The 16742-nt window shown below is 39.5% G+C and overlaps 1 protein-coding gene across 4 annotated transcripts in view; it reads right to left on the reverse strand.

The window, feature by feature from the left end:
• KIAA0825 (KIAA0825 ortholog) overlaps positions 1-16742 on the reverse strand; it is a 247989-nt gene that overhangs the window by 160566 nt on the left and 70681 nt on the right. For all 4 annotated transcript variants that reach the window (XM_057398372.1, XM_057398374.1, XM_057398373.1 and 1 more), the window contains one exon: positions 12342-12512. In XM_057398372.1, the coding sequence (XP_057254355.1) occupies positions 12342-12512 (171 nt within the window). The remainder of the gene's footprint in view (positions 1-12341; positions 12513-16742) is intronic.

The following is a 16742-nucleotide window of genomic DNA, read 5'->3' on the forward strand; positions in this document are numbered from 1 at the left end:
CTATGTAGAAATTGATTTCTATTCTTTCTCCAATATATTATATGAATTACACACTAATATATTTTTATAGTTTTTACTTATTTGAAAATGCCAGTATGATAAGAATAAAAAGTTAATTAATACAGTTATTTTTGATAAGCAAATAATGGCAATAGAAACAGGATCAAGTGAAGCTCCTTAAGAGGGGCTGGTATAAAGCTCACTTAGAAATCATAGAATCACAGAATGGTTTGGATTGGAAAGGACCTTAAGATCATCAAGTTCCAACCCCTCTGCATGGGCATGGATGCCTCACATTAGACCATGTTGCCCAAGGCTCTGTTCAACCTGGCCTTGAACACTGCCAGGGATGGAGCAAGCACCACTTCTTTGGGCAACCTGTGCCAGGGCCTCACCACCCTCACTGTAAAGAACTTCTGCCTTATATCTAACCTGAACTTCCCCAGTTGAAGTTTAAACCCATCACCCCTTATCCTATTGCTACAGTCCCTGAAGAGTCCCTCTCTGGCACCCTTGTAGGCTCCCTTCAGATACTGGAAGACTGCTATGATGTCTCCATGCACCTTCTCTTCTCCAGGCAAATCTTGGAGTAATGGGAATACCACCTCAGTTTTGACAAGAACAAATTAGTATCTCAGATAAACACCACTTGCATTAGCATTTCAAGTAATCCAGGTGGTTTCTGGAGTGTGTTGATGATAACTTCCTCCTCCAAGCGACAGAGGAACCAGTGAGGAGAAGTAAGTAGTCTGCAGGATCTCATACTCACCAAAAAGGAAGGGCTTGTTGGGATGTGAAGGTCAAAGGCAGCCTTGGCTGCAGTGACCATGAAATGATTTTATTCAGGATTTTGAAGGCAGGGAGAAGAGTGAAAAGCAAGCTCACAACCCTGGACTTCAGGAGAGCAGACTTTGGCCTCTTCAAAGATCTGCTTTGAAGTGTCCCATGGGATGTCCTCAATGGAAATGGGGCCTGAGAAAGCTTGTTAATATTCAAATATCACCTCCTCTGAGCTTAAGAGTGGTGGGAAAAGAAAAAATGCCAGGAGGCCTGCATGGATAAACAAGGAGCTCCTAGCTAAACTCAAACACAAAATGAAGCATACAGAAGGTGGAAGCAAGGACAAGTAATCTGACAGGAACACAGAAACATCCAAGCACCAAGGAACAAAGTTAGAAAAGCCAAAGCTCAAATGCACCTAAGGGATGTCAAAGGCAAAAAGAAAAGCTTCTATAAGTACACAGGTGACAAATGGAAGACTAGGGAAAATGTAGGCACATTGCTAGTGATACAGGGGATCTGGTTACACAGACATGGAAAAGGCTTTGCTTTGCCTGCTTCGCCTCAGTCTTTCCGAGCAAGACCAGCCTTCAGGAATCCCAAGTCCCAGAGAGTAATGTTGGAACAAGGAAGATGCATTCTTGGTGGACAGGGATCAGGTGTGGAAATACTCAGGTAAACTGGACATAACATAAACCCATGGCCCTGACAGTATTCTCCTGGAAGTTGTGAGGGAGCCGACATACGTTTTTGCAAAGACACTTTCAATAACCTTTGATCATTCATGGCAAGAGAAGAGTCCAAGACTAGAGGAAAGCAAATATCACTTATACCTTCAAGAAGGGCAAGAAGGAGGACTCAGGGAATCACAGGCCAGTCACCTCACCTCAGTCCCTGGGAAGGTGATAGAGCGGCTAATCCTGGAAACCATTTCCAGGCACGTTATGGACAAAAAATTCATCAGGAGTACTCAGCATGGCTTCACCTAGGGGAAGTTATGCTTGACCAATTTGATAAACTTCCATGAAGAAATGATTGGCCTGGTAGATGAGAGGAAAGCAGCGACTACTGTCCACATGGATTCAGTAAGGCCTTTGACACTGTTTCCTATAAGATCCTGTTATCTGACACAGAGTAGACAAACTCTTGATGTATAGGCTGGATAAGCAGACAGTGAGGTGGGTTGAAAACTGGCTGAATAGCCAACCCCAAGAACTGTGATCAGTGGCACAAAGTCTAGTTAGAGGCCAGTAACTAGTGATCTCTCTCAAGGGTGAATAGGTCCTGTACCATTTAACGTCCTCATTGATGATCTGGATGATGGGGCAGCATGTACCCTCAGCGCATTTGCAGCTGACATCAAACTGGGTGGTGTAGCTGACATACCAGAAGGCCCTGCTGACATCAAAACGCACCTCAACTGGCTGCAGAAACAGGAACACAAAACCCTTAAGAAAATCAAAAAGAAGTGCGAAGTCCTGCACCTGGGGTAGAGCAACTCCAGGTGCCAATATAGGCTGCTGGCCACCCAGCTGGAACACAGCTTTCCATAAGAGGACCTGGCAGGCCAGATGTACACCAAGTTGAACAGGAGCCAGCAATGCGCCCTTCTTGCAAAGAAGTTCATGATATCCTGGGATGCATTGCCAGCAGGGTCAAGGGAGGTGATCCTTTCTCTCTACTAAGCCCTGGTAAGTCTATGCCTATCATGTTCAGTTCAACACTACACAAGGCAAGACAGACATGGACATACTGGAGAGTTTCTAACAAAGGGCCATGCAGATGATTAAGGGACAGAAGCACCTCTCCTATGAGGAAAGACTAAGATTATGGGGATTGTTTAACCTGGAGAAGAGAAGGCTTGGGGAAGATCTCATGAATGTACACAAATACTTGAAGGGAAGGTGCAAAGAGGACAGAGTCAGGCTCTTCTCAGTGGTGCTCAGTGACAGACAAGAGGCAGCAGGCACAGACAGAAAATACAGGAGGTTCCCTCTTAACAGCAGGAAACGCTTTTGTTAGGGTGACCAAGCACTGAATCAGGTTGTCCAGACAGACAGTCTCCATCCTTAAGAGATACTCAGAAGCTATCTAGACATGATTCTGGGCAACTGGCTGTGCATGGTCCTGTTTGAGCAGGGGTTGTTGGACCAGCTGACATCCAAAGGTCCCTTCCAACCTCACTCATTTCGTGATTCTGCGAGTCTTATTTGAAAGTAATATGAGACTAAAACCAAAAAAAAAGTTATCTTTAAAATCTGTCTCCTAGCATAATCAATACAGATGCAGCTGTTCCTAATTTAATGTATCTCATGTGAAATTAAAACCGAGATGTTTTGTATGAGCAGGTGCTGTCACGCATTGTTAAAGATTATCTTCTAAGCATAGACTTACAGGTCTTCAGTCACATGAATCTACTGGTAGTACACAAGGTCAAGGTTTAAAGAGCTTTTCTCTTTCTATGAAATACTTAGTATTTGCACATATATAGACTTTCTTTTACCTAAACTGGATTTTATCCTTTCATTAAACAATTCACCCTCTGAAAACGAACACTCCATTTTTCATACACCTATACAGCATTCTAAAGCTTCAGGGATTTTTTGTTACGGGGTATTTTTCTCTTTTCCCCCAGATTTGAGCTGAGAAAAATGAAAGATAAAATGGTCACATACAAAAACAGAAGAGAGTAACCAGGTCAACTAGCTCCCTGATCATTCAACAAATGCTACAGACAGCACCATAACGTTACTGCTTTTTTCAATATCTTTTAATGTATTTTATGATGAAGTTTCCTGTAATTTTCTTTAGAAATTACTCCAGAATGAAAAAAAAGCAAACCATACTTGACTGGATATTTTCCCTCTTTTCTGTTCTGTGCATTCAAACTAAATTTGCCTTGTTTTTTCTTGCCTTGCCTTTCCTTTTTTATAGATCTGACTCTAACTATAAGCAAAACTGAATATCTATATATTCACATTCTCTTATTCTCACTTTTTAAAACAGCTATTTATAACTTGATATACCAAGACATTAAAGGAAATCTGCAACATTTAACTTAAATCCTTGTGTATTCATTGCTGCCTTACCTGTTTAAGAACTTACAGCTGAGATACACAAGTATCTAGCTGATAGTAGATTTGTGTCTCCAGTACCTGAGGCAAAGAGCCAAATGATACTTCCATCAGCATCAGTCATTTTAAAGGTTTCTTCCTTTTTTAAATTAACAGATCTCCCCACCTCCTTTTGTAACTAACAGCCTGAGCACTTATATTGCCCTATATTCATGTACTTTTATCTATGTGCATGCAGGCTCACACACATATAAAACCTTTTCTGGTCTTCCCAAAGAAGCCCCAAGGTCAAGCCTCCTATCTTCTACTGAGTTCCTCTGCTTTCCCAATATTTTCTTTTTCCAAATCTCATATAGGTAGAGTGGCCTTAATCTTCTTCAGTTTAACCTCCTGCTAGTAATTAATTATTTTCATTGATCACTGCACATTAGTCACAGCCTCCCCAAAGCCTCTGCACTTCAGATGCACCACAACCTTCCTCTCAAAAATTGTTTCCAAAGAGACACAAAATAAAAGTGCAGCTTTATTGAAGAGACTGGTGCAGCTGATGTTCTGAAGCTGCTCAGCCCAAATGAGTTTGCCATGGCAGACAGGAATGCAGGCAATGGGACGGAGGAAGCATTCCTACCTAGCCAGCCATGGTTTTCTATACAAATTCCTTGACTCTTCTCCCAGTTATCAAACCTCATATTCCATTTCCACAGATAGACAGAATGCATGCAACCCTTCTCACATGAACCCTTAGAGGAGAGAATGTGAAGAAGCGAAGCAGAAAGAAGCAAATGTCATGAAAGAAGAAGATTGAGGCTGTCCAAAAGTTTCTTAGTTTTTCACACTTGCTCCATTTCAGAACAGATTCCATACCTCCACCACTTTTGATCAATAGGGAATATTGCACCAATCATGAATTCTTGCTGTATCTTTCCTGAAACTTATGTTCTACAAACTTGATAAACTGCTCTTAATTTGTGTGCTTCCTTCAGTTTATCAGCCAGGCAGCTTCAATCATTTCCGTAGAATCATAGAATAGTTAGGGTTGGAAAGGACCTTAAGATCATCTATTTCCACCCCCCCTGACATGGGCAGGGACACCTCCCATTAAACCATGCCACCCAAGGCTTTGTCCAACCTGGACTTGAACACTTCCAGGGATGGAGCATTCACAACCATCCTGGGCAACTCATTCCAGTGCTTCACCACCATCACAGTAAAGCATTTCTTCCTTATATCCAATCTAAACTTCCCCTGTTTAAGTTTTAACCCCTTACCCTTTGTCCTATCACTACAGTCCCTAATGAAGAGTCTCTTCCTATCATCCCTATAGACCCCCTTCAGATACTGGAAGGCTGCTATGAGATCTCCATGCAGCCTTCTCTTCTCCAGGATGAACAGCCCCTATTTTCTCAGCCTGACTTCATACAGAAGGTGCTCCAGTCCCCTGATGACCTCGTGGCCCTCCTCTGGACTTGTTCCAACAGTCCCTGCGTCTGCCTTCCAAGACTTAGGTGGTGTGGTCAGAGCCTTTGCCAGTGAAGACCAAGGCAAAGAGTCATTGAGAACCTCAACCTTCTCCAAATCCAGGGTAGCCAGTTCTGATGATAGCTTTCGGAGGGGGCCTACATTCTCCCTTGTCTGTCTTATTCATTATTAACCTATAGAATCCCTTACTGTTATCCTTAACATCCCTAGCCATTCTAACTGGGCCTTAGCTTTCCCAACCTGGTCCCTAGCTTCCCAGACAACTTATCTGTATTCTTTCGAGGCCACCTGTCCTTGCTTCCACCTTTTATAAGCCTCTTTTTTCCTTCAAATTTTCCTCAGGAGCTCCTTATCCATCCAAGAAGGTCTCCTGGTCCTCCTGCTGCACTTCCTTCTAGCTGGGATGCAACACTCCTGGGCTTGCAGCAGGTGATACTTGAATGTCAACCAACAGTCTTGGGCCCCCCTGCCCTCTAGGGCTATATCCCATGGAACCTTACTAAGCAGGTTCCTGAAGAGGCCAAAGTCTGCTCTTTTGAAGTCCAGGGCAGTGAGCTTGCTGCACGCTCTTCTCACTGTCCTGAGGATCTCAAATTTGAGCATCTCGTGATCGCTGCATCCAAGGCTGCCCTGGAGTGTCACATTTCCAACGAGCCCTTCCCTGTTGGTGAGCACGAGGTCAAGCATGGCACCTCTCCTTGTCGGCTCCTCTATTACTTGCAGAAGGAAGTTGTCTTCTACACAATCGAGGAACCTCCTGGATTGCTTGTGCTGGGCCCTACCGTCCTTCCAACAGATGTCAGGGTGGTTGAAGTCACCCATGAGAACAAGGGCCTGTGAGCGTGAGTCTGGTCCTATCTGTCTATAAGAGTGCTTTATCCACAGAGTCCTATTCATCAGGGGGTCTGTAACAGATCCCCACAGTAATGTCTCCCATAGCTATATTCCCTTTAACCCTGACCCACAAACTCCCTGCGGACTGCTCACCTGTCCCCAGACAGAGTTCCATACTCTCCAGCCTACCCCTAACATAAAGGGCAACTCCCTCCTCGCCTGCCAGGCCTCTCCTTTCTGAAGAGCCTGTAACCTCCCATTCCAACACTCCAGTCATAGGAGCCATCCCACCATGTTTCTGCAATGCCTATTATATCATACCCCCGTAGAGGTGCACACATCTCTAATTCCTCTTGTTTGTTCCCCATGCTACGGGCATTTGTATAGAGGCATCTGAGCCGAGCTCCAGCTGAAGCTGGCTCATTGGCTGGAGCGGCTGGAATATCTCTACATTGTTCCAAGCATTTATTATAGGTGTTGGCAACTGACTGGGTGTACTGGGACAGAATGATGCCCCCCCCTCCCCCAACACATCTAGTTTAAAGCATCCTTGACCAGTCTGGCATGCCGCCTACCAGAACTGCTCTTCACCTTCTTTATCATCACACCAGCTCCACTGGTCCCCAGTAGGTAGCAAATATCCAAGCAAATATCCAAGACAAGATTACATAAGCTTCACTTAAAATTAAAACTCTTCAGCCAACTTTCCTTACATGTACTGAAATTTGTCTGGGATTATTCTTCTTTTCAAAGCCAACATTTTAACCTATGTTCTCTTCATCTTCAATGTATTTAATTCCTTCTCCAATTCTGTATTTTTTCTGGCTTTGTGATGAGTATGACAGAGATCTCTTGCGTTGTTAATATAAGTCTTGCTCTTCCTTACAAAAAGTTCTATTATTTTTTTCTACAGAATTCCATAGCTTTTCTACTTTTCTCATAGCATTTAGGGTCATAAGAGCAGTCACTATGAAATCATCTTGCATGCAGCATAGAACAGCAAAGCATCAAGGAAACCCTTTGTATGACAGCTCACTAACCGTGACTAAGGTAAGCAGCAGCACCACCAAAGTGGCTTACTAGTTGGATTTGGTTGGCTTAAACAGAACTTTTATTGAACCTCTACTGGAAATAATATATCTCAAAGAAATGGGAAATATCACTCCCCTACCAGTACAAATAAACAAAAGAAATAAAAAATATTTGACTACCTGTGGATTAAAAATCCTCCTGCTTTCTATCTTCAATAATGGACTTTTTATTTGTTATACTATACTGAGGAAACTGTAATAATACAAATACAGAAAATGTACATCTGTAATCAAACTCCCTCCTGGTGTAAATTCCGTCTTCACTGTGGATTGATCTGCTCAAGCTATGTATTTCTTAAAGAAGCTACTTGAACATCTTGCTTTGAGACCAAAGCAAAAATCACACCTTCTTACTCAAATCTTTACAACTTCAAAGTCTATTAAGAGAATGGACCTTGTAAGCTTAATTCCACACTCCATTTATTACACTTTGCAGAAGTGGATATAGAGTAGAGAATTTCTTCTTGTTGCTGTGAAAGAAAGACCTTTGCAAATCTTCCCAGTCACCTGAGGCAAAGCTCATAAACCTTGACAACTTTGCCCACAGTGTTTTCAAAGAGCTCCACTGGAAAAAGCTTTTCTTGGTACTCATTATCTGATCTGTCCAAAGTTCACCTTCCTCACTGGAATACAAAAAAAAAAAAGTGACAGACAGATGAAAGTACGTTAGATATTTCTGATTTTTTAAATCTCAATAAGAAGCTTCTGAAAAGGCAGAGGGAAGAGAAATCTACCCTAAAGATGGGATGTGACTGCAATTTGGCAGGATTCTAAACCAAAATCTCCTGCTTAACCTTTGGCTGTAGCTGAATGTTCCAGATTCCTTCAAAGAGAACAACTCCAGTTGCACTGCATGCTTGGTATGTTGGAACATCTCACGAATCTCAAGTCAATGTAAATAGAGAAGGGTTAAATGTCTAGTCAAGTTAAAATAGAAGGTGCCTACTCCTTTAATTTTCTGAAACCTATTGCTTGTAGTGGAACTGAGTAACGCTCCTCAACATGGAGAATAAATGTTCCGTAAATGTTAGAAAAATATGTATACATTTCCTGAGAAAGATACAGTAGAAGTCTTGATACTTGACACCACACTAAAGTTCAGGAATGGAAGAAAACCACACCATCATTTATTTGTCTGAGAGCTTTTAATTATTTTCTCCTTCTATTTGATTCAAGAGAAAACCTGAACACTACACTGGTACTAGATAAAATGTGTACGTACAGGGCCTTTTTAAAAATTGTGCTTAGACAACACAAGATACATTTTGAAACCAAGTGCAAAACTTGGCACATACACACTGCTTATCAAGGGATGCATCCTAAGTTAGGTCTGGTAAAGAAAAGTCAAAAAATAAAATGAGGAAGATCTTGATGGAGAATAGTGAAAAGAAGTTTGAGTGGAAAATGCAATTCATAGAATATTTTTTTTTTTTCAATCTGAGCAAAACAATTTGGGAAAATGAAGATTCTGAATATATTCCAGAAGATGCTGGGTACAATATTCTCGAACTGAACTCCAAGAAGTATGCATCACCTAAAAAAATTCTCTATATCAATCTCCCTACAGAGTTCACTCTGGTTCACTGTTTCCTTTGGTGCTATTGTCTGCCATGGGGTTACCATCAGAGAACACTGGTAGGCAGTACTTCCCTCTAACATCTATTTTCAACCGCCTAAATTGGTCTTCATAGGATTCCATTGTGCACACTGCAAAGAAACTTGTCTTGTTGCCAGCTAGAACTGTGAACTACATGTCTTTCTTTTCTTCACTGTTCTTTTTCTGGTTCACAAGCAACCTCCTACCAAAAGCAGAATCTGCAGAAGAGACTACATCCAAGCGATAATGCAATGAAAAAGTATGAAGAGAAGCCCAGGTGGCCACCTTGCAAATTTCCAATGTGGAAGCCTTCGACCTCTCCGCCCAAGAAGCAGCTATAGTCCTAGTGTAATGAGCTTTACAAACCCTGGGAGCCTCTTTACCCTTAACTACATACGCCTCCCTAGTACAATCCCTTAACCATCTAGCTAAGGAACTCTTAGAAGCCATTTGACCCCTCTTAAGACCCCCTAAGAGTACAAACAATCTGTCAGAAGATATGAAATCTTTGATTCTTCTGTGATAAACCCTAAGTGTTCTTCTTACATCCAATTTATGCAGCCATTGCTCTTTGTCATTGCTGGGTTTAGGGAAAAATGAGGGCCAAGAAACCGTCTGGTTTAGATAAAACTCATATACCATCTTTGGGACAAAAAAAAAAAAAAATTATAAAGAGGAACCATCCAAAGAACTACTTTGTTTCTGACGGAACTTTACACATGTTCTATAGATCAAGATTGAAGTATTATGGGATATGCTGAACAAAAATCAACTAAAACTGCCATTGAAACAACTACACACATAAACACAACACTTGACACAAGCACATGAAAAAACATTTTTGTTGCATCTCTGCATGAGTTACATAGATAAAAAGGCTCCTGTGAATACTAAAAGCAACCTAAGAGAAAAGGAAGTGAGTGCAAGGTTTCAATATATGTGATGCTGGGGAAACTTTAGCTCCCTTGGATATTAGAGTACCTTTTATGAATTGGCCAGCTTCCCTTAATTTGCCAGCAGTAGGACTTGCAAGGGACTGATACTCCAGATATGACTACACTGCAGTGACTGCAAGGCAGTTTAGCTACACCCAACCTAGCTTTAAACAAGTGAGAGGCAGTATGAGTAACTGTCTAGCTCAGTTCAATCTGGGCTAACTCACTCTGCTTCTTAGGTTGGTTCTGCAGCCCGTGCTGGCTTGTAAACCTGATACTGGTACTTGAATTAATTTAAAGCTGCTTTGGAAAGATCTAGATCCTACTAAATTAAGCAAGATTTCTAGTAAGAAGGGTTCTAAATAAGTACAGAAAATGACCATTATGTTTTCTAGTCAAATATTATAATGTGTTCTGATGAAAACAAGGCAAGGATTCTAATCAATCCTTCTTATCAAAGCTCAGACTTCATCAGTGAAAAAAATAAGACTATAAGCCCAATATAGGCCATTAATAAAGAAAATCTTAAATCCCTTTTGGTACTTAACAGAACCTGGAACTACTGGGAACATAGCTCTCATTCTCCCATATCAAATCATCTTTCACTTCATCACTACAACTGAGACTTCTGACGATATGAACTGAAAATAACACCAATAAATCCTTCTTTAGTCCGACTTTTTTTTTTTTAAACTTCTCTGGCAATGTCTTTACATATTATTGAGAAACTGATAGATTTATGAATAAAATCATCTGATCAGAATAGCAATATTAAGAACAGAAGTATATCTGATGACTTCACTAACATCCCCTGGAAAAGATTTACCTTCACCTGTGTTTCAGGGTAAATGTAATCTTATGCTTTCTTTAGAACAGACCTACCCAGAAGACTGCCTCCTTCAAGAAGACCTAGTAATACTTGCCATTTAGGTTTGATTAATTAGATGCACCATTTAAGAACTGACTTGCTATAGACAGGATTACTCTAAAAGAATATTCCTCAAAGAAGACTTAACACATTTTTTTGAGGAGCAGCTCTAAGTGTAATTAAGCTTGGTGGAATGCTTGCTGGATAAAGCCCTAAATACACTTCCTAGAAAACAAAATATTTCTTTTTAACACTGACATCATTAAGTACTCTGAATTACTGGAAATCACATGTCTTTCGGGTATACTTAAATAAATTTTCCATTCAAGAGTTTTTGTTTTTGTTTTTTTTTACATTTTATTACAGGATATACAAATAAAAAGAACACTTGAAATTACCCTTACTGAATGTATACTATATCCTACACATTACCCTTATAAGAAGTTTACTGCAACACCTCTTTGTAGGATCAAGGGCATAAAATGTAAAACATAGTGTATAGTAGCTTAACATTTCTTGAGAATTAGTAAAACTGAGAGGTCGAAGAAGGCAGAAATACATTGAAACCAAAAGAAAAAACGGAACCTGAACGCAGATTTTATTTGAGCCTTTATGTATGTTCTAAAAATACATGGCTTTAACCTGTATTTAAGAGTGTCAGTATTTCAGATGAAGAATTCATTAACAATATCTGTGCCTCAGTATCCTTCTTATTTAATTTTAATTTTTTATCAATTTAGTATTCTGAGACTACATTCCCAAAACATCTTTCTTCTCATTCTGCATCTTGACTAGAGAGATATCAAATGTTTGACTCCACCTATCCTCTCTCCCCAAGCAGCCTGGCCTCATTTCTGGTCTGATCCTCTCCTGCAGTTTAATCAAAGCTCTTGAAACCACTTGCTCTCTGGTGATCTGGAGTCTCTCTACTGGCAGAAGTAGCAGAGTAGAACAACATTTATGAGCATACTGTGATCTGGGAGGTGTTATTCACCTGAATTTTTGAAATTTTAGGTTCTCCTCATATGACATGAATGCAATTAGATGATACAGAGAGTCACCTAGGAATCTAAAGCAAACGCAAACTTGAGGCTTGACTGTGAACAAATTAACTTTCTGAGGCAAAGCCTATTTCTATAAAATATCCACTCAAGCCAGTCAGATAAATATGATAGCAAATATAGCACAAATTAGTGTTTGTAAGAACTATGGTTTAAAGCAGAACTATATACTAAAACATTTATTTGCATGTATAATAACGTCAATTAAACAATGTCGAAGTCAGTGTTTGTTTCTCTTGTAAAAGGCAATGTCCAAAGATAAGTTCAGAAACAGTCACAGTTTCAAATTCAGAATTTATGTATTGTTTTGTCCTATATGAAACATATGATTTTATATACAATTCAATAGGAGATATAATGTTAAAGTGTTTGACAGTTTGTTATTTTTTTCCATCAGTAACTACTGTACATCACATCTTTACACACAACTATCAGTTCTTTTCTGCAAGTCATTGTGATCAAATATAAATCCATACATTTCAAAAAGATTTCCAGTGGATATGGTAATACACTTGTTTTTTAAGATATGGTGATATAAATTAGATAATTAATGTTTAAAATCACATATAATTATCTTTTTTGCACAAAGTAGAATTAATAAATAAGGAAAAGTGTTCATTACCTTGAGCATTCTTATTCCTCTCAGTAAATGAAGGCACCAACAGAATTTCTGCAGAGAGCTCTTTAATTTTTTCTTCCATTAATAAAAAGAGCTTGATAAGTTGAGAAAGACATTTGAGTTGATATAATGTCAAGCAGAAGTTCCTTCCTTTTTTGGGGCATTCTTGGGAGGCTGTTCAAGTAAAATCATAGAATACCTTTTAATACAGCGTAAAAAAAGATCCTTCAAAACTGATTATGTAAGAAAATATATCAAGTAATTTCATTTTTGTCATAGCATAATGTGTCTTTTTCTCATTATAAAATACTCTTATATCAGTTCTTCCTAAGTCTTTGGCATTTCTCAACTCTCTGGAAAGTTGCAACTGAATTCCAGGTTTTGTTATTTATTAACTAGGATTTTTTCCAAGCAACAGATCTTCTCAGAAACCTTCTCACCTGTGTTTTACATAAATACCATTGTGTTGTAAAACTGATTGAACAAAAGGAAAAAAACCCATGTCATTACTGTATCTTAATGGTTTGGGACATCATATCACTACACTGTCACTCTGCAAGTCACCTTGTCTGTTTAACAATCTGCTAGCACAGTACAGTTGACGAATATGACATTTGAGTAAAAAGAAACATCAATCTAACACTCCATAACTTTAAATATGTGGGGCTTGAAAACAAGTGAGACTGTCAGTGAACAAATATCAGCAAGTATTATACCTATAAGCAGTTGGTATTTAAAAGCAGAAACTGAACATTTTAATTTGAAAGGTTAACACTTGTAATCATAACACATAATCATGTCACATCAACCAGAGAACTCTGATTTGAGCACAGACTATAAAAGACTGTAAGCTGTTTCCAATTCAGTATTACCAAACCACATGGGTTTAAGCGTTTTAATTTTATAACTTCTTTAAATGTAATGAATTTGCACTTCTGTGCAAATTGTCATGAGCTGATACCATGTTCCTATGCAGTTCTGTTGCAGATGTAACATCAGAAGAACAGTTTATGCAGAAAGTGTCAGAGCAAGAGCCAGAGTAGTTTGAAAGGGAAGCTCTGAAAGACGAAAACAAATAGAAATTGATTGAAATGTTCTTTTATGTGTCAAATATCTCTTACCTTTGCAATTTTGAAGTACCCAATACTTCCCTTTCCCCTCAAAGCTAGATATGATTTTTTAGGTATTCACAAATCACTTTTAAATAGACATAGATCTAAGTAGCAAAGCTGAGCTGTGAATATAAATTCCCTAATTTGCTATTCCAGTTTTGCAGTCTTAGAGATTGAGCTGTGAGTTTTGCATTCACATCTTAATTTCCTCAAGGTTCCAAACAGATGCATTCATGCTAGTCCCTTGCATTTCTAACAATGGCAAAGGAAATTGTTATTCATAACTGCCTCTGTTAGTGCCTTTCCTCTCTGAATAACAAGTAAATAATATCAGTATCACTGGATTTCCAATTTTAAGTCGTAAACTTCCAAGAAAAGACATTCTGCTGTTCAGAGAATTTTTCTCCTTTACCTGGAAACTTCATTTAACTGTCAAGAAATGACTTCCTAACACTGCAGACAGCCAGACATAAGAGATCCAAGATGTAAGAACCACAGATAACATAATAAAAATCAATGGAACATTAGTTGTGTGTAATTTTAAAACCTTGTGATGTTCCTGGCCCTCTCTTGAGGAACAAAGAAACCTTCCAATTACATGATTGCCCCAAGCAATATTGCCCTTATTAGACTGACAGGAACTGGACCTAAAAGGCAAAGGTTACTACAGTAATACTAATTTTAGAATACATTACCAAACTCAGAAAAAAGTCAAAACTTAAATTTTTACTTTCAAAGACCATTTGAAGTACATTTCAGCTGGAAGCTGAAGATAATGAGTTCAAAGATCCTTCATGCCATTTGGAAGTTGAGAGAACACTTCAATAAATGACAAAGCATATGCAAACATGTATATAGTCATCAGAGCAAAAGCTTACTATTTAATATTACATATGTTCTATGATATCTAGAAAAGCCCTTAGACTTTTAGGTTAAGTACAGACAAATTCTAGGTGCTTGTAGCTAGTGGAGAATACTGGGTTAACTTTATGGCTGACACAAAACTGACATAAAATTAAGAAACAAAATGGAGGTAAGCACAGAGGTTTTTGACAAAGTGACACAAATATATGCACTATCATCTGGTAACCAGCCAACCCTCACAGCCAGGAAGAAAGGAGGCAGTAGAACAGTGGTTTAAGTACACTCATGAAAGCCTGAAGTTGAAACCCCTTGAAAGAGAGATTTGAAACTCATCAGACACCTATAGGCAGTAAGAACGTGGTGATCCAATTCAAAACAAAATGGTGTGTAAAACTCTGTGATCAGAATATGGTCAAGATAAAGGCATCAGAAAATAGAAAGGAAAGATGAGACCACCATGTAAATATTATTCTCCTAGAATTGTTGACACTGAGGGAAGGCGGCTAATAACCATCTTGCACTACAGCTGTAAGGCAGAGAATCCTTAATTACACACAACCGAGATCTTAAGACTTCTCTGGAAGAAGGCCAAGTGACCAAAAAGCAAGCAAGGAATCAATCAACCAAATATCTATATGGGATATAGAGACAGCTTCATATACTACAGGTAACCCATTCTTAAATTTTCTTTAGTCCTCTGTTAGGTTTTGTTTTGCTAAAGAAAATGTTACGCGACTTACATTGGACATGAAATTATACCAAAGATCCAGCTGTGACAAAGAGTCATGCATCATTTACACAAGCTTTTTTCTACAACATTACAGATGAGTAAAGCCACATACTCTTTTCATTAGCAATCACTACAAATCATGCTCATATATCACTGAACAATCAACCAAAACTGATTGCGGTAATGCAGTAGGTATTTCAAAGGACGAGTGCTGGTCCAGTAATACCTCTCAACTGCTGACCTGCACAGCTCACATGAAGTTATATATATATGTCTTATTCTGCATAGCTTACAGTTTTTGAGGCTCTTGGCTCAGGGCAGTAATCTTTGAACTACTCACCTGAGCTATCCAGGACTCTCACAGCATGGCATTGTTCCATCTCATTTTTCTCATACAAAAACCATGGGTCTTACGACCTCAGCCACTACAGCTGCAGAAGCATAAGTGTGCCAGAAACACAGACAGACTAATTCTTATATAAGACTGGTGCTGTTTTTGTGGGTTTGGATAACAAAAGCATGTTATCGAACAGTAAAACTTTTGGAAGAAGTCAGCTTGAACCTCAACTTTGCTTACTTGATCCACAGCAGTGTGGAAGAAATGGACAGGGGGAATAACCAGAAGTGAATTTCTTTTGGCATATGGTAATTTCCATATACATGTCTATGATTCCGTAAAAAGTACTTTAGGCTTCTGTTATCTGGACTGTGGTCCCTTCTAGGAGATAGGGGGAAGAAAAGGTGGAAAAGACAAAAAATTTAATTGAATTAACTTGAACCTACACTGCATTTATTTGTAAATAAATCTTAATGGTTCACTACAGAACACCGGAAGGAGCAAAGGAATAAGCTCAAAACTGTCATCCTCTTACAATCCCTACATTTAGAAAATCTGTACTTTTGACCTCCTATCACATAGAAGCAAAGGGGGCATAAAGGGTACTTCATTTCCTCTGGTGTGCTGATTTATCACCCCAACCATCAGATGACTGGCAGCAGGAGTCTGCCATCCTAATAAGGCGAGTCTCAGAGAGCTTTGTTTATAGAAAAAAAAGCTCCAAGTAAAACTAATATTGAATATTTATGAAATTGTGCAAGGTTTGTCAATGCTGGGGCCAAGGCGGCTGATGCAGTCACACAGCATCAGAGAAACTGGGGGCACTTATTTTTGAGTTTGGCCTTTCTCTTCAGCAGAATGGACTGAAGCTGAAGAAATCTTCTTAGGATCTGGAGGACATGCCACACTTAGAATCACAGAGCGGTTTGGGCTGGAAGGGACTTTAGAGACCATCCAGTTCCAATCCCCTGACACGGACAGGGACACCTTCCACTAAACCAGATTACTCCAAGCCCCATCCAGCCTGGCCTTGAACACTGCAGGGATGTGGCAGACACAGCTTCTCTGGGCAACCTGTGCCAAGGTCTCATCAACCTCAAGTGTTCAAGAATCACAGAATCATAGAATGGTTAGGGCTGGAAAGGACCTTAAGATCATCAAGTTCCAACCCCCCTGACATGGGCAGGGTCACCTCACACTAAACCGTATCACCCAAGGCCTCGTCCAACCTGGTCTTGAACACCGCCAGGGATGGAGCATTCACAACCTCCCTGCTCAATCTATTCCAGTGCCTCACCACCCTAACAGGAAAGAATTTCCTCCTTATATCCAACCTAAACTTCCCCTGCTTGAGTTTTAAC

The sequence above is a fragment of the Pezoporus wallicus genome, unplaced genomic scaffold, assembly GCF_028554395.1.
Source record: "Pezoporus wallicus isolate ANWC-B61680 ecotype Strahan unplaced genomic scaffold, APGP_CSIRO_Pwel_v1 contig_6580, whole genome shotgun sequence".
Classification (NCBI taxonomy): Eukaryota; Metazoa; Chordata; class Aves; order Psittaciformes; family Psittacidae; genus Pezoporus; species Pezoporus wallicus.